Source organism: Phyllobates terribilis, unplaced genomic scaffold (genome assembly GCF_046119375.1).
Source record: "Phyllobates terribilis strain yellow unplaced genomic scaffold, ASM4611937v1 Scaffold_4__5_contigs__length_816908805, whole genome shotgun sequence".
Lineage (NCBI taxonomy): Eukaryota > Metazoa > Chordata > Amphibia > Anura > Dendrobatidae > Phyllobates > Phyllobates terribilis.
In genome coordinates this window covers 483581944-483604199 of record NW_027362764.1, presented here as the reverse complement: position 1 = coordinate 483604199, position 22256 = coordinate 483581944, and the positions used below count along the sequence as shown (strand labels likewise).

Here is a 22256-nt window from a genome sequence, read left to right as displayed (position 1 = left end):
ACAGTGTGTAGATTATTCTGCATGCCCTCAGGAGCAGCCTGTATATTGTGTATTACATTGTAAGCTCCCAGGACAGGGTGTGCATTATTCTGCATGCCCTCAGGAGCAGTCTGTATATTGTATATTAGATTGTAAGCTCCTAGGACAGGGTGTACATTATTCTGCATGCCCTCAGGAGCAGTCTGTATATTATCTATTAGATTGTAAGCTCCTAGGACAGGGTGTACATTATTCTGTATGCCCTCAGGAGCAGTCTGTATATTGTATATTAGATTGTAAGCTCCCAGGACAGTGTGTAGATTATTCTGCATGCCCTCAGGAGCAGTCTGTATATTGTGTATTAGATTGTAAGCTCCCAGGACAGGGTGTGCATTATTCTGTATGCCCTCAGGAGCAGTTCTGTATATTGTATATACGATTGTAAGCTCCCAGGACAGGGTGTACATTATTCTGCATGCCCTCAGGAGCAGTCTGTATATTATCTATTAGATTGTAAGCTCCCAGGACAGGGTGTGCATTATTCTGTATGCCCTCAGGAGCAGTCTGTATATTGTGTATTAGATTGTAAGCTCCCAGGACAGGGTGTACATTATTCTGCATGCCCTCAGGAGCAGTCTGTATATTATCTATTAGATTGTAAGCTCCCAGGACAGGGTGTGCATTATTCTGTATGCCCTCAGGAGCAGTCTGTATATTGTGTATTAGATTGTAAGCTCCCAGGACAGGGTGTACATTATTCTGCATGCCCTCAGGAGCAGTCTGTATATTATCTATTAGATTGTAAGCTCCCAGGACAGGGTGTGCATTATTCTGTATGCCCTCAGGAGCAGTCTGTATATTGTGTATTAGATTGTAAGCTCCCAGGACAGGGTGTACATTATTCTGTATGGTCTCAGGAGCAGTCTGTATATTATCTATTAGATTGTAAGCTCCCAGGACAGTGTGTAGATTATTCTGCATGCCCTCAGGAGCAGCCTGTATATTGTGTATTACATTGTAAGCTCCCAGGACAGGGTGTGCATTATTCTGTATGCCCTCAGGAGCAGTCTGTATATTGTATATTAGATTGTAAGCTCCCAGGACAGTGTGTAGATTATTCTGCATGCCCTCAGGAGCAGCCTGTATATTGTGTATTAGATTGTAAGCTCCCAGGACAGGGTGTGCATTATTCTGTATGCCCTCAGGAGCAGTCTGTATATTATATATTAGATTGTAAGCTCTTAGGACAGGGTGTGTATTATTCTGTATGCCCTCAGGAGCAGCCTGTATATTGTATATTGGATTGTAAGCTCCTAGGACAGGGTGTAGATTCTTCTGTAAACTCTCAGCAATGTGTATATTGTATATTAGATTGTAAGCTCCTAGGACAGGGTGTACATTATTCCGCATGCTCTCAGGAGCAGCCTGTATATTGTATATTAGATTGTAAGCTTCTCTTGAGCAGGGTGTATTTTTCTTTTCCTTCCCACCCAGGGTCGGCTCTCCTGAGCTTATAATACATGCAGATTTACAGCAATATGCAGCAGGACAGACGTGATCCAGGGAAATATCCGATCGCCATAACTGGAGTCAGGAAGGAATTCCCCCCCCCCCTGTGGCAGAACTCTCCGGGGGGTTTCTTCGCCTTCCTCTGGATCTTTGGGTCCAGTGGCTCTCAGCCGGTCCTCAATGACCACAGCCAGTTCTGTGGTCTCTATGGGGCCTGACATGAGAGTCATTGCGATCATAGTTTAATTTCTTAAAGGGCCAGTAATATTTTTATTACAATGTTGCTTATTGCTATTCCAATAAAAAATAAAAATAAAATAAAAGTGTCATGTGAGTTTTTTTGTCTTGACTTTTTTTTTTACACAGTTACAATGATGGGAGTGATAATTACTACCCTCAATACTCCACAAGTAGAACCAGGAATTATGGGGGCGCCACTTACAGACAGCAGACCACATATATCTCCACCCATTGTACTATCACAATGTCATCTCCTTTCCAAAGTTACATTACAAGTGTTATTGGGGCCGATCTCTGTGATGGGGGCAGGGCACTAAAATACAGGTGCATCTCACTAAATTAGAATATCATCAAAAAGTTAATTTATTTCAGTTCTTCAATACAAAAAGTGAAACTCATATATTATATAGAGCCATTACAAACAGAGTGATCTATTTCAAGAGTTTATTTCTGTTAATGTTGATGATTATGGCTTACAGCCAATGAAAACACAAAAGTCATTATCTCAGTAAATTAGAATAATTAACAAAAAACACCTGCAAAGGCTTCCTACTCGTTTTAAAAGTCCCTTAGTCGGTTTCAATAGGCTCCACAATCACGGGGAAGACTGCTGACTTGACAAATGTCCAGAAAGCAGTCATTGACACTAAGCAAATGCAAAGTAAATTTTGCATTTCATTTGGAAATCAAGGTCCCAGAGTCTGGAGGAAGAGTGGAGAGACACACAATCCAAGCTGCTTGAGGTCTAGTGTGAAGTTTCCACAATCAGTGATGGTTTGGGGAGCCATGTCATCTGCTGGTGTAGGTCCACTGTGTTTTAGCAAGACCAAAGTCAGCGCAGCTGTCTACCAGGAAATTATAGAGCACTTCATGCTTCCCTCTGCCAAAAAGCTTTGTGGAGATGGAAATTTCGTTCTCCAGCAGGACTTGGCACCTGTCCACACTGCCAAAAGTACCAATACCTGGTTTAAAAACAACAGTATCACTGTGCTTGATTGAACAGCAAATTCACCTGACCGTAACCCCATAGAGAATCTATGGGGTATTGTCAAGAGGAAGATGAGAGATACCAGACCCAACAATGCAGACGAGCTGAAGGCTGCTATCAAAGCAACCTGGGCTTCCATAACACCTCAGCAGTGCCACAGGCTGATCGCCTCCATGCCACGCCACATTGATGCAGTAATTGATACAAAAGGAGCCCCGACCAAGTATTAAGTGCATTTACTGAACATACATTTCAGTAGGCCAACATTTTGGATTTTAAAAACATTTTTCAAGCTGTTGTTATAAAGTATTCTAATTTACTGAGATAATGAAATGCAAAATTTACTTTGCATTTACTTAGTGTCAATGACTGCTTTCTGGACATTTGACAAGTCAGCAGTCTTCCCCATGATTGTGGAGCCTACTGAAACAGACTAAGGGACTTTCTTTTAAACGTGTAGGAAGCCTTTGCAGGTTTTTTTTGTTGATTATTCTAGTTTATTGAGTTAATGACCTTTGTGTTTTCATTGGCTGTAAGCCATAATCATCAACATTAACAGAAATAAGCAGTTGAAATAGATCACTCTGTTTGTTGTGACTCTATATAATATATGAGTTTCACTTTTTGTATTGAAGAACTGAAATAAATTAACTTTTTGATGATACTCTAATTTAGTGAGATGCACCTGTAGTATATGTCCTACACAACAAACTACCTGATAGAAGACTGAAGACCAGGACACAGAGCCGCCGAATACAAGGGGCACAGCAGTATCTGACTGGGGTGCCAAGGGCCCACCAGTAACCAACTCCAGGGCCCCCACTTTTTTTTAGCTTCATGCAAATTTGACATTATCCTCAATCACAAATTTATATAAAAATGAACTGGGTAGATTGGTAAATGAATAAGATGCTACCTCTCTCTATAATAGTGAGTCAACTATACTGTGCCAAGTACTGCTCATATAAGAGGATGGTGGCCAACTCCTGCACAGGGGCCCACCGGAGGATTCTCCTGTTCTCCTGTGGGCCAGTCCAAGCCTATGTATATACAGTGGGTACGGAAATAAGAAAAAGATCTTCAGCTCACCTGGCCCAGCCTGCCCAGTCCTCCTTTCCATGATCTCGGTGCTCGGAATTAATCCATCCCCATCTGGGAGAAAAATCCTCAGTGAAAGTAAAAAATAGTTTTCTAGCACACGATGTAGAAAAATTAAAAAAAGCCTTTATTTAATCCATCGTTAAAAAATACAATTCCAACAGAGATAAAAGCATGTGTAGGCTTACGCGTTTCAGATCATATTTGACCCTTAGCCATAGCATAAAGTACTGAATAAATGTTGCACTTTTCAAGGAAAAACAGTCAAGGGAAGCTGCCAAGGGTAACACCCACCAAAATCAGCTGTGATATCAGCATTACTAATTCAAGGCTAGCAGTGATCTAAACACTAGTGTTTAGATCACTGCTGATTTTGGTGGGTGTTACCCTTGACTGTTTTTCCTTGACTGTTTTTCCTTGAAAAGTGCAACATTTATTCAGTACTTTATGCTATGGCTAAGGGTCAAATATGATCTGAAACGCGTAAGCCTACACATGCTTTTATCTCTGTTGGAATTGTATTTTTTAACGATGGATTAAATAAAGGCTTTTTTTAATTTTTCTACATCGTGTGCTGGAAAACTATTTTTTACTTTCAGTGGGTACGGAAAGTATTCAGACCCCTTTACATTTTTCACTCTTTGTTTCATTGCAACCATTTGGGAAATTCTAAAAAGTTCATTTTTTTTTCTCATTAAAGTACACTCTGCACCCCATCTTGACTAAAAAAAAAAAACAGAAATGTAGAAATTTTTGCAAATTTATTAAAAAAGAAAAACTGAAATATCACATGGTCATAAGTATTCAGACCCTTTGCTCAGTATTGAGTAGAAGCTCCCTTTTGAACTAGTACAGCCATAAGTCTACTTGGGAATGATGCAACAAGTTTTTCACACCTGGATTTGGGGATCCTCTGCCATTCTTCCTTGCAGATCCTCTCCAGTTCCATCAGGTTGGATGGTGAACGTTGGTGGACAGCCATTTTCAGGTCTCTCCAGAGATGCTCAATTGGCTCAAGTCAGGGCTCTGGCTGGGCCAGTCAAGAATGGTCACAGAGTTGTTCTGAAGCCACTCCTTTGTTACTTTTGCTGTGTGCTTAGGGTCATTGTCTTGTTGGAAGGTGAACCTTCGGTCAAGTCTGAGGTCCAGAGCACTCTGGAAGAGGTTTTCATCCAGGAAATCTCTGTACATGGCCGCATTCATGTTTCCTTCAATTGCAATCAGTCGTCCTGTCCCTGCAGCTGAAAAACACCCCATAGCATAATGCTACCACCACCATGTTTCACTGTTGGGATTGTATTTGGCAGGTGATGAGCAGTGCCTGGTTTTCTCCACACATACCGCCAGGAAACTGAGTTTCTCCAACAAGATGGTGCACCACCACATTATAGGTGTGAGGTCCGAGCATTCCTACATGAACAGTTTCCTGGAAAGTGGATTGGTCGTCGTGGGCCAGTTGAATAACCCCCTTAGACTTTTATCTTTGGGGTCATCTGAAGGCAATTGTCTATGCTGTGAAGAAACGAGATGTGCAGCATCTGAAACAATGGATACTGGAAGCCTGTGCTAGCATTTCTTCTGCGGTGTTGCTATCAGTGTGTCAAGAGTGGGAGAAGAGGGTTGCATTGACAATCCAACACAATGGGCAGCACTTTGAACACATTTTATAAGTGGTCATAAACTTGTGAATAACTCATGAAAGAATAAAGTTACGTTAAAACCAAGCACACCATTGTTTTTCTTATGAAATTCTCAATAAGTTTGATGTTTGATGACCCTCTTCCCAGTGAAAAAAATAAAGTTGGATCCAAAATGTCCGACTTCAAAATGGCCGCCATGGTCCCCACCCATCTGGAAAAGTTTTCCCTCTCCCATATACTAATGTGCCACAAACAGGAAGTTGATATCACTAACCATTCCCATTTTATTTAGGTGTATCCATATAAATGGCCCATCCTGTGTATATATGTATATGTATATATATATATATATGTATATATATTTATATATATACATATGTTTTTACATATATACAGTACAGACCAAAAGTTTGGACACACCTTCTCATTTAAAGATTGTTCTGTATTTTCATGACTATGAAAATTGTACATTCACACTGAAGGCATCAAAACTATGAATTAACACATGTGGAATTATATACTTAACAAAAAAGTGTGAAACATCTGAAAATATGTCTTATATTCTAGGTTCTTCAAAGTAGCCACCTTTTGCTTTGATGACTGCTTTGCACACTCTTGGCATTCTCCTGATGAGCTTCAAGAGGTAGTCACCAGAAATGGTTTTCACTTCACAGGTGTGCCCTGTCAGGTTTAATACGTGGGATTTCTTGCCTTGTAAATGGGGTTGGGACCATCAGTTGTGTTGTGCAGAAGTCTGATGGATACACAGCTGATAGTCCTACTGAATAGACTGTTAGAATTTGTATTATGGCAAGAAAAAAACAGCTAAGTAAAGAAAAACGAGTGGCCATCATTACTTTAAGAAATGAAGGTCAGTCAGTGTGAAAAATTGGGCAAACGTTGAAAGTGTCCCCAAGTGCAGTTGCAAATACCATCAAGCACTACAAAGAAACTGTCTCACATGAGGACCGCCCCAGGAAAGGAAGACCAAGAGTCACCTCTGCTTCTGAGGATAAGTTCATCCGAGTCACCAGCCTCAGAAATCGCAGGTTAACAGCAGCTCAGATTAGAGACCAGGTCAATGCCACACAGAGTTCTAGCAGCAGACACATCTCTTCAACAACTGTCAAGAGGAGACTTTGTGCAGCAGGCCTTCATGGTAAAATAGCTGCTAGGAAACCACTGCTAAGGACAGACAACAAGCAGAAGAGACTTGTTTGGGCTAAAGAACACAAGGAATGGACATTAGACCAGTGGAAATCTGTGCTTTGGTCTGATGAGTCCAAATTTGAGATCTTTGATTCCAACCACCATGTCTTTGTGCGACGCAGAAAAGGTGGACGGATGGACTCTACATGCCTGGTTCCCACCGTGAAGCATGGAGGAGGAGGTGTGATGGTGTGGGGGTGCTTTGCTGGTGACACTGTTGGGGATTTATTCAAAATTGAAGGCATACTGAACCAGCATGGCTACCACAGCATCTTGCAGCGGCATGCTATTCCATCCGGTTTGCGTTTAGTTGGACCATCATTTATTTTTCAACAGGACAATGACCCCAAACACACCTCCAGGCTGTGTAAGGACTATTTGACCAAGAAGGAGAGTGATGGGGTGCTACTCCAGATGACCTAGCCTCCACAGTCACCAGACCTGAAACCAATCGAGATGGTTTGGGGTGAGCTGGACCGCAGAGTGAAGGCAAAAGGGCCAACAAGTGCTAAGCATCTCTGGGAACTCCTTCAAGATTGTTGGAAGACCATTTCCGGTGACTACCTATTGAAGCTCATCAAGAGAATGCCAAGAGTGTGCAAAGCAGTCATCAAAGCAAAAGGTGGCTACTTTGGAAAACCTAGAATATAAGACATATTTTCAGTTGTTTCACACTTTTTTGTTAAGTATATAATTCCACATGTGTTAATTCATAGTTTTGATGCCTTCAGTGCGAATGTACAATTTTCATAGTCATGAAAATACAGAAAAATCTTTAAATGAGAAGGTGTGTCCAAACTTTTGGTCTTGCCTTCACTATCCATTACTAGCAGAATAACTGACGAGCAGGTCAACCTTAGAAAATCATATTCCCCTTGGTTACATTTGCAACCATTTAAAGATTATAGAGCAGAATTAGAAATACATTTTGCTACTGAGAGTATATTGTAGAATTGACATCGAGATCTAAGTGGAAATGCCCTAACACAAATGCAACAACTTTCTATGATTCAACCGATTAGATCACAAAGCACCACATGTTTTTTTTTTCGTATTCTTTACATTTACAGGAGACAAGACAAAATCTCTTCCATTTTAGTCACATCTAAGTGTAAAAACATCTGCTGTAACATTGAACTTGCAGCTTAGATCAGATTTCTGACTTTTGGCTGAATAGCAACAACCAAAGGACACGGTCTTCTCATCACAAAAATAATGTTAAAACAGAAGCTCTGCTTTTCAGTTTAAGACATGCAGCAGTGGGATATCTTACATTTCATGGAAATCAGTTCAGAGATGAGAATATTTTATTTAATTTCCTATTCTGAGGGAAAATACTGTTGATAAACTGCCCTCTTCCTGCTGTGTGACTTCAATTCTACAGGTATTTGCACCTGAAGATATTGCAAGATCAAGGACCTTGGAAAAATTCTTGTTTCTGCATATATAAAGTTTTTCACAAAGAATATAACATTCATAGGGCTCATTCAGACATCAATGATTGTTCATCAGTGTTTATATGCCAAAACCAGGAGTGGGCCATGAAAAGTAACACTAATAAAAAGCAGTTCCGTATAGCTGAAACTGTATGGCGGATTCGAAATATAAATAAATGTCATACGTAGGGGAGCAGCTTGAAAAAAAAATAAGAACCAAAGCTGGCTACTTTGGACAAGATGACAAGTCGTTTTTAAAAATAAAAGTGGTACTCAAAATTTTGGGCCTCTCACCCCACTGTCAAATGATCCAGGAGGAGCAGTGCTGGGGAATCTCCGCTCACTGAGCGGAGCCACCAACTGCAGCTTATTCTTGGGCAGCTCATGGGCACCGTGACATATTCCTAATAGGCTGGCACCACAGAGTTAATGAGATCAGCTCCCTACATACTTTGGACTGATTTTGTTAAGTTTTTAAACTAAAGACACACATAGACAGAATTTAAAAACAAAAATGCCCACTGACATATCTGAGAAATACAATGAAGGGTGTAGACATAATAAGGCAATCACCCACAAGCTCAGCCACAAGAAATAACAATAATATAGGAAGAATATCAAGTTATTTATATTTAAATAGCAACGACCAAGAATATCTCAAAGTTATTATAAGTAACCAAATAGTCATACAGATAACCAAAAAAGAAAAAAAAGAAACAGGTTAAACAAAAGATCAAAAAGATTTTTCAGAAAAACTGCGGGATCAGTTTAATAATGCATATAATAAATTTTATTAAAGATATATTCTCATATAAGTGAAAAAAACCTTATAAAGTGAGACAGAACTGGTTGCTAAAATTATTGTAAACAGTAATGCATGGTGGATTCCCATAAAAAAGACACATAGGATCCTCAACGAGATTCACTCGAGAGTTATCAGAAGACAGCATGTATACTTATTAGTATTACATATCATTCAAGAAGTATGAAAAATAGTGGTGCTCTCCAGATATCATAGTACACAGAATACATAAGTAGGTACCTAATAGATTAAATAGTCATACAGATGAATGAGTGCCCACCTGGTAGCAAGGATATGATGAATAAGGCAGCCCGCGGACTTATATGTCCACTGCTGCCAGTTCCTATGCCAACAGGAGTTTGACTCACTGCCTGCTGTGAATTGCATAGGCAGCAACCGAGAAGACAAAGGCACTTCCTATGCAGAGTGCAGCAGCCGATGACCAACTCATCTTGACTGCTGCACTCTGCTCGAGCAGCAGCAGAGAGGAGAAAATGTAGGCTGCATATGAATTGGTTTGTGCTCTCCCGCAGCTCCTCCTTTTCCTCTCACTTGTAATTGTGAAAGGCGAGAAACAAAGACCTGCTAGGAGGTCTAACACCAAGTTTACAAAGTATCTCCTGTAAAAAATAGTAAAGAAAAAACCTTATAATATATTTGACTTTTTTTTACACGCTTTTTCAAACCAGGGGCTACAGCAATAAAATCGGTGCTTGAAAAAAAGTAATAAAAAAAGTAAAAAAAAAAATAGTGTATAACTTTTTAATTTGGATTTTAGCAAAAAGGAGAAAAAAAACTAGAGGGCCAAGAGGCAAACTATGGTATCAGTATTTTTTTTTAAATTCAGTCAAAGTGCTTTGGGGATAAAGGGTTCACTACTAGACTTGTAGAAGGGAGTGTTAATGCTTCATGGCTTAGGAGGTGAAAAATATTTGCCTTGCCCTGAGCACTTGCAACCCACTCTACATACTGTTTGTCAGGTAAATTGAAAAAGGTCACATTCAGTTTGGATTATTTTTCAGGTTCTTATACTTTATATCCTTTTTCTATAAAAATATTTTTTAAAAAAGTATGCCACTTAGCAGGGTTGCCAACTTGACTTTTTTTTTGTCTGGACAAATTATCAAAAAATCAAGGACAGGCAATATTTTTTATTGACACATTGGAAAACCATAGTAAATCATTGGGATTATAAATGATACATGTCTACAGACCGTAATTCTGATATGAAGACATCAGCTGCACTCACTGTAAACTGTAAAATGATAATAATTACAATCAAAATATTCTGTAGAAGCTTCAAAAAAAATCACTGACTCCTTACATTTTTTTTTACAGAGCGCAAAAAAGTGCCCCATTTTTACAGACTGTCCTGGAATTCCTGGCCAGTTGGCAACCCTGCCACTTAGATGCAATAGAGCTAGCCCTTCAACTGCTTTTGGGGACCATAGACAGGAAGAAACTCAAGTTGACCTATTCTACTTTTGTTTAAAACAATGCAAGAGGTGGACCACAGACCATACTCCTTTCACTTACTAAATCACCCCATCAGAAGAATGGATGCATTTTAGTTACTACTATGTAACGCCTCTTCGTTAAGTATCCAATTAGCAACTGCCAATTGGCTTTCTTTAACCCAGGGAAAATATACAGTTCCCCCGCATGTTCCTATATTTACAGCTGGGGTTAACAATATTGTATAATAAGTATACCATCTAAACTATCTCCTGAAAAGTGTAAATTGGTATGAGCAAATAATGAGGAGTTTCGTGGATAAGTCGCCCCCCTTCTTCGGGTATATTACACCACAAGTGTGCGGTCTGTTGTTTTCAATTGCATCCGAATAAAGAATCCTTCCCTCTGCTCAGAGTCTGAACTCTCTGGGATATCAGCTGCCATATCCACAAAACTTGTCATTGTTTGCTAATACTAATATACTGTTACTAATTCCAATCTCAAGACATCGGGAGAGGAGATAATTGGCTGCCACTAAACAATCTCCAAGCCAATCTTGATGTATTCATTAAAGCACATCAGGAGAGAGTTTTAACAATACTTTCACCCCCTAAAATGTAACCCTATGAAGCACATTTTTTTCCTATTTTCTTCCGGTCACTAAAAAGTGTTTAGTAAAACTGCTTGGACATATGTAAAGTCATGTTCGATGCAAAAAAATACAAAACACAAGAGAAAAAAAACATTGGCTGGGAAAAAGAATACACAATTCAAGCATTGCCAGGACTTGATTAATAACACCATTAGTTCAGTTTGAAATAAAATACAAAATCAGACTTACTTTCCAATAACCCCTTCCTACTGCAGCTAATTTTAGTTTTTTGCGCTTTTATTTTTTCCTCCCCTTCTTCAAGAGCCATAACTGACGGCTTGTTTTTTACAGTATGAGTTGTAGTTTTTAGTGACACCATTAATTTTACTACACAATGTACTAGAAAAAGGGGAAAAAATCCAAGTGTGGGAAATTCACGAAAAAACTGCAATTTCCATTGTTCATAGAATCATAGAATGTTAGAGTTGGAAGGGACCTCCAGGGTCATCTGGTCCAATCCCCTGCTCAATGCAAGATTCACTAAACCATCTCAGACATAGAATCATAGAATATTAGAGTTGGAAGGGACCTCCAGGGTCATCGCGTCCAACCCCCTGCTCAATGCAGGATTCACTAAACCATCTCAGACATAGAATCATAGAATATTAGAGTTGGAAGGGACCTCCAGGGTCATCGCGTCCAACCCCCTGCTCAATGCAGGATTCACTAAACCATCTCAGACATAGAATCATAGAATATTAGAGTTGGAAGGGACCTCCAGGGTCATCGTGTCCAACCCCCTGCTCAATGCAGGATTCACTAAGCCATCTCAGACATAGAATCATAGAATATTAGAGTTGGAAGGGACCTCCAAGGTCATCGTGTCCAACTCCCTGCTCAATGCAGGATTCACTAAGCCATCTCAGACATAGAATCATAGAATATTAGAGTTGGAAGGGACCTCCAAGGTCATCGTGTCCAACTCCCTGCTCAATGCAGGATTCACTAAACCATCTCAGACATAGAATCATAGAATATTAGAGTTGGAAGGGACCTCCAGGGTCATCGTGTCCAACCCCCTGCTCAATGCAGGATTCACTAAACCATCTCAGACAGATGTCTGTCTAGCCTCTTTTTGAAGACTTCCATTGAAGGAGACCTCACCACCTCTCGTGGCAGCCTGTTCCACTCATTGATCACCCTCACATGTCTATTGAGTTTTTTTTGACGCAGTTCATTCTATGGTAAAAATGATCTGGCAACATGATTCTTTAGGTCAATACGATTACAGTGATACAAAACAGACATTGGTTTCATTTTTATTTCATTAGTGAACAAATTCTGATAATTGCTCTTTTCTGAGACCTATAACTTTTTTATTTTACTGCCAACTGAGCTGTGTGGGTTTTTTTTCTGCATGATGAGCTGACATTTTTATTGACACCATTTTGAGGTACATCGCTTTTCTCAGTTTTAACTGCATTTTTTTGGGAGATGCAGTAACTTTTGTTTGTTTTACACCACTTACCATACAAATAATTTTATATTTTGATAAACCAGACATTTTCAGACTATGTTTATTTTTTAAATATCCTTATTTTTAATGGGGAAGATAGGGGCTAATTCGAGTTATATTTTTTTTCCCTACATTTTCTTAATTTTGTTTCTACTTTTTTTTAAGACCACAGCAAACTGTACTCCCAATTGTAAAAACACAGGTTTGAGTCAAATGAAAAGGTCCCTTCAGCAGAATAATGACCCAAAACACACGTCAAAAGATATACAAGAATAATTATGAATGAAGTCTTGAATTGATCTCAATTCAATGGAAAATGTTTGAAGAAAGCCAAAGTCAGCTATTTTGTAAAGGAACTCTACAAACATTTAAGAGCTAGAAAGAATTGCAGATGGCTACAAAAAAAGCCTTCTGAGACTTTCACTGTTGCCAAAGGCTATGCAACCAAGTATTATGGAATGGTGCCTTTAATTCTGTCCATGTCATATACCATGGCCACAATTCATCAAGACCATCGATTTTCACGCCTGTCTTGATGAGGAGGCATGCTAGGGTCAGACACTCCTGACTCATTAAGGCCACATGCACACGTTGAGTATTTGGTGAGTTTTTTTACCTCAGTATTTGTTTTCAATGATTTTATTGAAAATTTTAAAGGGTATGATAAGGGAAGAGGAAAGAAAGAAACAATTAGGGAGGGAAATTAGGAAAGGGAAGGATAGGGATAGAACATTTTAGCGAACTCATTTACGCAGGTGCAAAGGATATGACATAGCAGTGCTAAATAAAGCAGCATAAACATCGTATACAACATGGGATATGATTAAACAAGGGAAAACATAATATGTAGTGATGAGCGAGTACCGTAATATTCGTAATCGCTATACTCGTAACGAGTACTTTGTAATAATCGCGTATTAGTTCCGAATAGCGAGTACAATGTAAGTCAATGGGAAATGCGAGTCATTTTCTGCTGGACCCTACAAAAGGGTCTGGGGGCCTGAGGAAAAGGCTGAAATGGATGGGAAAGTGATGAAACAGAATGGGAAGAGCCTGGAGAATATGCCTGCATGCATTTCTGACCCACATATGGTTTATGGGAATAAGTTTGTCGCAGTATTACGCCACTTTTATAGACACACAACAACAACTACCAAACCTAACCTAAATTGCATTTAACAGGCCAAAATATTAAGAAACAGTTTTTCCTGCGTAATCACTTGTATATAAGGCTAAATAAACCAGAGAAACCAAAAAATACCCCTTTTAGAGTACAAATACTGTTGTGGCTTTTTTTCACCTTTTACAATTGGGAGGGCCCTGACTTATACATTTTGTAGATCCCTCTGTCATACATCATTTTTAGTTCGCTATTCTACAGCACTTTACAAGCACAGCTAGAACGTACTAGTAGGTATGTTGATCTTTGACCTGAGAGGCCTCAGGTGGCTCTGTAACATACGTTTTGAAGGGACAGCTGTTACTTAGACATTTGGGCTGTCCCTCCATCATTGACACTCAGATAGTGGAATACATATTCCATAGCAGTTTACAATGTGCCCATTGTAGAGTTGGTCTTGACCCTCCTCCTCCTTCTCTCAATTCAAGTTTTCAGAGGGCCATCAGTCGGTCATCAACAGTCAGTGTAAATTTCTATTGAATATGTATCCCCTTTCTCAGTCACAATGAGGCACAAGCTGTGACAAGGGCCTCCAATGACAAATATTAGTTTTGTAGGACCACTGTACATTCCAGATTTGTCCACTGCACAATGTCCATTGTGTTTGTAAAAATTAGCCCTATGGGCTGAGTCATGGTTGAGGAAGGAAGGAAACGGGTTTTTATGGGAAGGGGGTGACGTTAACAGCAGTAGCATGAATCTGCATTTTTGGTGAATTTAGGTTGGCTTGCTGTCATCTGGGGGGATTACAAAGTGTGGAGATATCCAGTCCTTGTTGAATTTAATCAGAGTAAGTCGTCTGCATTTTCCGTGGAGAGACGTGTGCGCCTATCAGTGATGATTTCCCCTGTGGAACTGAAAACACGCTCTGTCACCACACTAGCAGCCGGGCAGGCCAGCACCTCCAATGCATATAAGTAGAGGTCAGACCAAGTGTTCTGCTTAGACACCCAATAATTAAAGGGAACTGAAGTGTCAGAAAGGACGCACGTATGATCGCTTAAGTACCCCTTGACCATGTTCTGCAATGTATCCCTCCTTGGCATTGTTACAGGCACAGATAGCCCTTGCTGTTGTGCTGATTTATTGAAAATTGACCAATTTGTGCACATTCCCCCCCCCCACCTCTGCTGGAGCTGGTGTTCATGTCTCTCCCCTTTATCCCTTGGTATTGAAAAGAGCCGGTACCTCTGCCACCAGCATTGTATGAGGGTGATGTTTTCAGCAACTGATCTACAACGGCCTTCTTGAACGATTCCATTGTAAAACTCTTTGGTGACTGCAAAAGGAGAGAAGGAAATTTCTCTTTGTACCGTGGATCGAGAAAGGTCGTCAACCAGTATAGGTTGTTGGATAAAATGTGTATCACGCGAGGGTCTTGCCACAGACACTTACACATGAACTGTGACATGTGTGCCAAGCTGCCAAAAGGCAAATGTTCTGTGTCCCCAACAGTAGAAACAGTACCCATCCTCTCCTCACGCTGACTCGCCTCCTCCTCCTCCTCCACCTCCTCCTCTCCAGCCCATCCAGGCTGGACAGACATGAAGCTTAGGTCAGGTGTCCCCTCTGTAGCATTACGAGTCCCCTTGGTAGCACAGAAAAACAAGTCCTTTCCCTCCTTATCCTCCTCATCTTTCTCCTCATCACCCAATGTTGCCTCAGAATATTGACTGGGCTGAGTAGTAACACCCATTGGGAAATCTGGCTCCATACCTACACGCTGGGCACTCAAAGCTTCCTCTTTGAGATTATGCTTAGATGTCTTGTCTACTATCGAAGACAGAATCTGGTCTCGCTCTTCTGGCTTCCACACACATTTACGTTCCAGACCGGGAAATTTTTCCAGGAACATAGTGGATGCATCAAGCTTCTTCTGACCTAACACAGACTGAGCGCCTTCTCGTGCACCACTGACAACACCACGTCCACGTCCCTTAACAACAGGCTTTTTTGGCATTTTGGCTTTTGTTGACAGATTTTCAGATGTTGATGGCACAAGCCAAGCTAGCTGTCACAGCCAAAATAATGGGTAAAATGGGCTGGTACGTGCTTGGTAGCAGGCAGTAGGAAATGTTTGGACTACTGCTTTGCATAGGGCACTAAACGCCTTTTTAAGTTGACTAATGTGGACAGAAGGCAGGCTGTCACCCCAAAAACAGCGGGGAAAATGGCTTGGTGCGTGCTTTGAAGCAGGCAGTAGGAAATGTTTGGACTACTGCTTTGCATTGGGCACTAACCGCCTTTTAAAGTGGACTAGTGTGGACAGCAGAAGCCAGGCTCTGACCTCTAAAAGAGCTGAGAAAATAGACTGGTGCGTTTAAAAAAAAAGGCAGCACAAAATGCTACTACTCTGTGTGCTGGAAAAATATTGCTTTGCCTCTGACAAGAGCTGTTTTAAGATGGACAGTGGAAGAACACTTTAACCTCTCCCTACCTAATACACAATCTCTACCTCCCTGTACTCTGACTTTGTTGTGTGTCTTCAGCTCTAAAAAGAGCTATTTTTTGGTGGTATTATGGGGCTAGTGAGCGGCTCCTTTAAACTGTCCCAGCTCGAGTATCTCTCCCTCTCTACTCTACACTGAATTAGTATACACTGCAGGTAGCCCTTAAGAGGGCTTTTGATTTATCAAGAGGACTAAACACTCTTCCTAGCAGCTCAGTGATCTCTCCCTATGCTTGAAGAATGCAGGCTCCGGACGCAATGTGCACAAAATGGCAGCGGCAAGGCTTAAATAGACCCTATGACGCTGGGCGGCCAGCCAATCACAGTAATGCCACAACCAAGATGTCTTCGGCATTACTGTGATTGGTTAAGAAGCCCAGCATGTTTAGTGGCTGCAAAGGAGACGCCAAAACTGCAGGGTGGGACATCCAAATATATAGCGAGGCAAGTACACAAATACTCGCAATATAACGAGTAACCCGAATAACATACTATCTGTGTGAATAGCGAATAGTAACGAATACACTCGCTCATCACTAATAATATGATCTGATCAGACTTAGTAAAGTGTGTTGTACAATACCATGGCAGAATAAAAACAGACCGGTATAAAATAACAAAGAGTTCATATAGAAATACGAAATAAAAGTAGGAACGTTTGTGCTGAATTAAACTAAGGATTGGGAAACGTAGAAATCCAACGATCCCATTTCTTAGAGTATTTTGCAAGACAGTTGTTGTTGATGGCAAATCGAAGTTCAAGTGAATTGTGTAAGGTAATCTTTTCCAAAATGTCAGATAATTTAGGCACATCAGGCTCATGAATTTTTAACCACTAGAAAAATATGAATTATAACATATCTAACTGTTGGGTCTATGTCGTCGAGGCCAATAGAAAGGAGAGCCATCTGGGGAGTAATCAATAACGTTCTACTAAGGAGTCTTTAGGACATCTCCAGAAAATGTGGAACAACTTGCCACGGAAGCCACAATTTCTCCAACACAATGGTGAATTTTCAGGATTTATATGAGATAGTCTGGAGGGGGGTATAGTACCATCTAACCAGTAGCTTATAGAATATTACCTCAGTATTTGTGAATCAAAATCAGGAGTGGAACAGTCAGAGGAAAAGTATAATAGAAACACGTCACCACTTCTGTATTTATCACCCACTCCTGGTTTTGGCTTACAAATACTGAGGTAAAATACTGACCAAATACTGAACGTGTGAACGTGGCCTTAATGAGCCAGGAGTGTCTGACAAGTTGTGTACACTTCAGTTGTGCGCCTTGACACAAATTCTGCATGAATTTGAAGAGCGGGGTTTGCCTTGCCCCTGTCCCACCCCAGCTCGGCTCACTTTATTGGAGTTGAGTGAAAATGGCGTCAGAACATCAAAAATTGCAAAATTTTCGAGCAGCGTTGCGTTGCTCCAAAAATGGTGTGACTTTTCAAAGCTTTTTACGCTTTGACGAATTGGGCCCTGTGTTTTTTATTTTTCTATATTTCCTTTTTTTCAACTAACTTCATGTATGATGACAGGTCAGCTTTTTTGTTGAATTTATTCGGACATGCTGTTAAAATTTTCTAATTATAGTTGGTACATATCAAATATTTCTGAAGATATAGGCGTTTTTAAAACAATCAAGGGTGACAATAATGTTGACCACACCTGTTAAGTACCATGGCCATGACGGAGTAGCTTGTTGGAGCCCTCTAGTTATCCAGCCCATGTTGTACATCACCACTAGCCACCCACTAACTATGCCACTGCATGTGCTTCTGACATATGTGAAGCTGCCATTGACAATAGTAAAATCGAAAAAAAGTCTACAGAAAAATGAACAAATATCAGCAATAAATTCCACACATGCCACAGGCTTTTCCACATGTCCAAAGTTGTACATCAAGCTTTAATGACCATCATAAAAAATAATTATTAAAAGGTACTTCTTTTAATTCACATCTTGTCCTACTTATTATAACTCTCTTGGTGGCTTCAACAAAATCCTGATGTTGTGGAAATGTGCAGGATTCAATTAGAGAGCGTCTTGGTGACAAGGAACAGCTGTAGCTTTTTGACATTGACTTTTTAATTTAAAGGATACAGCATTTTGCTATTATTGTTTTCCGCCCACTTATGCATTAGAAGCAATGACAGCCTTAGGTTTCTTTTAAAGGGCGTTGTCCAGTGCAGACAATTTATCAGCTATACACAGGATAGATAACTTATTATTTGGTGGGGGTTTGACCGCTGAGATCTCACTGTTCGGTAGAACGGGACACTTTTCTCCCTGTTAGAATGGAGTGGTAGCGCTCATGCTAGACCGCCATGCCATTCATTTTCTATGGGACTGCTGGAAAAAGCCGAACGCAGCGCTCAACAGCCACATAGAGAATGTACGGAGGGGCGGTCAGGCATGCGCTTCATTCTAACGGGGATGAAAGTGACCTGTTGGGGACAAAAGTGCCTAATCTACAGATTAGCAAAGCCGTTCCTAAAAACAAGTTTTTAGTAAAGATTTTCTGATGTAAAAGGACAGAATCAAATCCCATATTTGCTTTAAAGAGAGTTTGTGTGAATATTTCTAGCTACCAAGCCAGTAACAGCACTGCATATGAGACTCAAAACCACCTGACAACAAAACCTATGTGGAGTGCCAAGTGGGCAGTTCAAAACCTGGCAAGTGCTCTTGTTCTATTCAAAGAGAACCTGTCACATAATACATGCAGTCCAGTCTATGAACGGTATGGTATGGAGAAGGAGAAGCTGAGCAGAATGATATAAAGGTTTGGTGGAAAAGTTCAGTGTAACTTTTATTTTATTCATTGAAATCCCTGGTGTTTGTATGTCCAGTGGAGTCCAGTGGATGGTCCTACTGCTGATTCACAACTATCTCTGCATGCACAGTCATAGAGGGGAGACTGTCAATCACTGAATAGGACCACCCACTGGACTCAAATGCAAAAAAACACTAAGCATTTCAATTAATAAAATGCAAGTTTTACTGAAACTTTTCCCACAAAAATGTATATTAAACTGATAAACTTGTCCTGCTCTATAACATACTGCCTGCAGATTAGATACAATTTTCAACATGACAGGTTCCCTTTACACATTCCCCTTTTGAGTTTGGGAAGACTTGAGGGACATGAGCATTATTAAGTAAGATTATCAATCCACCAAAAAAATCTACAGTTTATCTGAAAGGAGATGAACATACTGCCCTCATTCCACCTTAAAGACATGATTACTGTTATGATGTATGGTGTGTATTGTTTAGTGTGTAATTTGTATTGGGACATGCTTTAGTGGTGAGAGTGTTGTACTCCACCTGACAATAGGGGAAGTTAGGGTTAGTGTTTGAGACTACCCCAAAGTGGGAGAGGCTAAGTTGAAGGGACAGAGACAGTTCCTGTCAGGATGGCAGATAGGGTCCAGCGTGCAAGAGAAGCAGGCCTAAGGTCTGACTAGTCAGCAGTGCCGTGTGACGTGGATGTCCCTGGCGTGAGTGGAGACCTAGACAGTGGATAACGAGATTCGGAGTAGAGGAAGGAAAGTGACCGAAGGACAGAGTAATACACCAGAGACGGGTCCTGGGACAGAACACCTAGCAGTACATCCCCGAGTTTACATTTCAGAGAGGTAATAGGCCAGTATGGAACAGGAATGTGACACGAAGAGAATGCCCCAGGCGAGAGTTCCAAGGTGTTAGCAAGCAGAGAAGCTAATTATCGGGAATAGTGGCAAACTAGTTCCCTTAAGAGGAAAAGAGAATGCGAAAGCACGGGTTGAAGTACAGGACTCTCACTTACTGGACTGTAGTACTGTGCTGGGCTGTGGTGAAGACAGAGCAACTTGAGGCAGAAACAAGTAAGCTTGGAAGAAGTACAGACACTGTGTGTGAAGATGTTCTGTATTGTAAAAGAAACGTTCGTGAAGTTATGCTATCTATTGTACATAGTACCCACTAAGTTAATGTTAAGTAAAAGACTGTTTATTTTTGAGTGGTGGTCTCACTTATTGACCTGTTTAACATCTGGTCCTGGCCAGCTGAAGTCACCGGCATCATGCAGCCTGCAAGGTTGTAGCACCCCTATAGATAAAGCCCACACACCCAGCCAGGATCTCCATCTTCATGTAGCGTGCCGGGGTGTAAGGGACGAGCATCTCGCCCACAGCTACCGCTCCGCACCACGCATCATAACAGTGCCAGACACAGACAGAAAAAGGCCCCTGTGCAAGAACACTATATAGGTCCTTTACAGTATAATAGTTCTGTTTATGAGAAGAAGCTGCTTACAGCTTTGGAGGTGGAATGGGCCCTCCTTACCTCTCGGCCCCTGTACTGCACCACTGATATGTCCGCCCCTGCAGTATATCCTACCGGCACAACTGTAGCGCTAAGGGAAAAATGTAGATCATATTTCTCCTGGTAGATTGAGCTTATCATTTTTTTCCCGACAACTTTAGCATTTCATTTTTTCCCATGACAAGTTCACTTTTCTTGTTTCTTTAGTTGTTAAGAAAATAAAAATCATACTGTGGACGCTTTCTGATACACGAGGTCCAACTTCAACTTTATAAAACATTAATTCTAAAACATTTTTACAAACTCTGTTATGGAGTATCGCACTACACCGGATCAGACACTTTACTAACATGACTGCCTCTATTACAAGCAATTTTCTAAAGGTGGCGTCACAGACTATAACATAGCAATTGATCCAGAAGCTTCATACCTGTGACACTGGATACTCTTGATGCATCTTGAGAATGAGAGTAGCGGTTGCGATTCTGGTTCTTGCGTTTGCTTGTTGCAGATCTAGCTGTCCTCATGTGAACCTCGCTCGCTTTAAAAAAAGCAACCATGAAAGGCTGCTTGTCATATGGACCATCCCTGCCAACCAAACCTGCGGCTTTTGTGTTTACATTTTGACCTTGAATCAAATGACAGAAATAATTAATGTCTATTAGTAAAATATTGTATATGTAAATATGCATGTATGCATGGAAATATCCATGCGATGAGTCTGCTTCCATATTACCATGATCAAAAATAAATGAATTGCATATTTTCCAGCAAAGGTATAGGGGAGGTAAAAGGAGTTATTAAATATGACAAGTGCAATTAAGGTATAAAATTCAATTTTAGGAATACTTTTGCTATAAATGCATTAAACCTGTCCTACAGGAACATACATAGTATCCATCTTCCCCCAGTCATCCAATAGAGGTCAAAAGAATTTCGTTATTTTTGGGGACAAAAAAAGAACAGGCTCATTTTCTAATTTCATGAACTGTTTTGCACTACAGCTCTTAAATTATTAGGAATTGTCTGGGTATTGGCAACGGGACCTGCACTACTATCGATATGCCAAACCAACTCTATCAATGAAAACCCCTTTAATCTGTAACCAGGATTTTTCTACCTAATCTGAGTGAAGCATAATGTAGAAACAGAGACCCTGATTCTAGCGATGTATCACTTATTGGGATGCTTTCTGTAGTATTGATAATATTACTGTTTTATCAGCAGGAGATTGTCACTCGAGGACTAGTAAACCTGCTGTCATGTAGTCCAACTCCACCCTCACCACTGATTGGTAGCTTTCTGCCTATGTACAGTGTACGCAGAAAGCTGCCAATCAGTGGTGGTGGTGATAGAACTGGTAGATCTGAAGCAGAGAAAACTGTTTTTAATCAAAACTCAGTAAGGTAAGTGACACATCACTGGAATCAGGGTTTCTGCCCCTACATCATGCTGCTCTCAAATGGGGTAGCAAAAACCTGGTGACAGATTCCCTTTAAAAAATTGTGCAAGATAGGAAGCTTTTTGATTATACTCATGATGTGTCATATAGTGCCCTCTATGGTGAGCTCTTACTGTTACCTAACCAGTCTGAGATTTTCAGATACAGCTACCACATATGTTAGAAATTAGCTTCATGTTTTCAGCATAACAGTAAGTATTTTACAATTTTTACTTGTACAACTATTTTAGGTTGTACACCTGCCAGGAAAAAAACCCAGAGTATATCATACGCTTCAATTACTTGAATATTGATCACTTCTTGCATAATTCTGCCTAGTTTTCAATCCTGAGAGACCTGCCAAGTCTGAAGCAAAGGAAACATTGTTTTTAATAGTTTTTGTCATTT

At 40.5% G+C, this 22256-nt stretch overlaps 1 protein-coding gene across 1 annotated transcript in view; it reads right to left on the bottom strand.

Annotated features, from left to right (window-relative positions):
* The window catches only part of BMP6 (bone morphogenetic protein 6), a 269942-nt gene that overhangs the window by 36229 nt on the left and 211457 nt on the right, over positions 1-22256 (bottom strand). The window contains exon 4 of the mRNA XM_073678742.1: positions 20838-21035. Coding sequence (XP_073534843.1) covers positions 20838-21035 — 198 coding nt within the window. The remainder of the gene's footprint in view (positions 1-20837; positions 21036-22256) is intronic.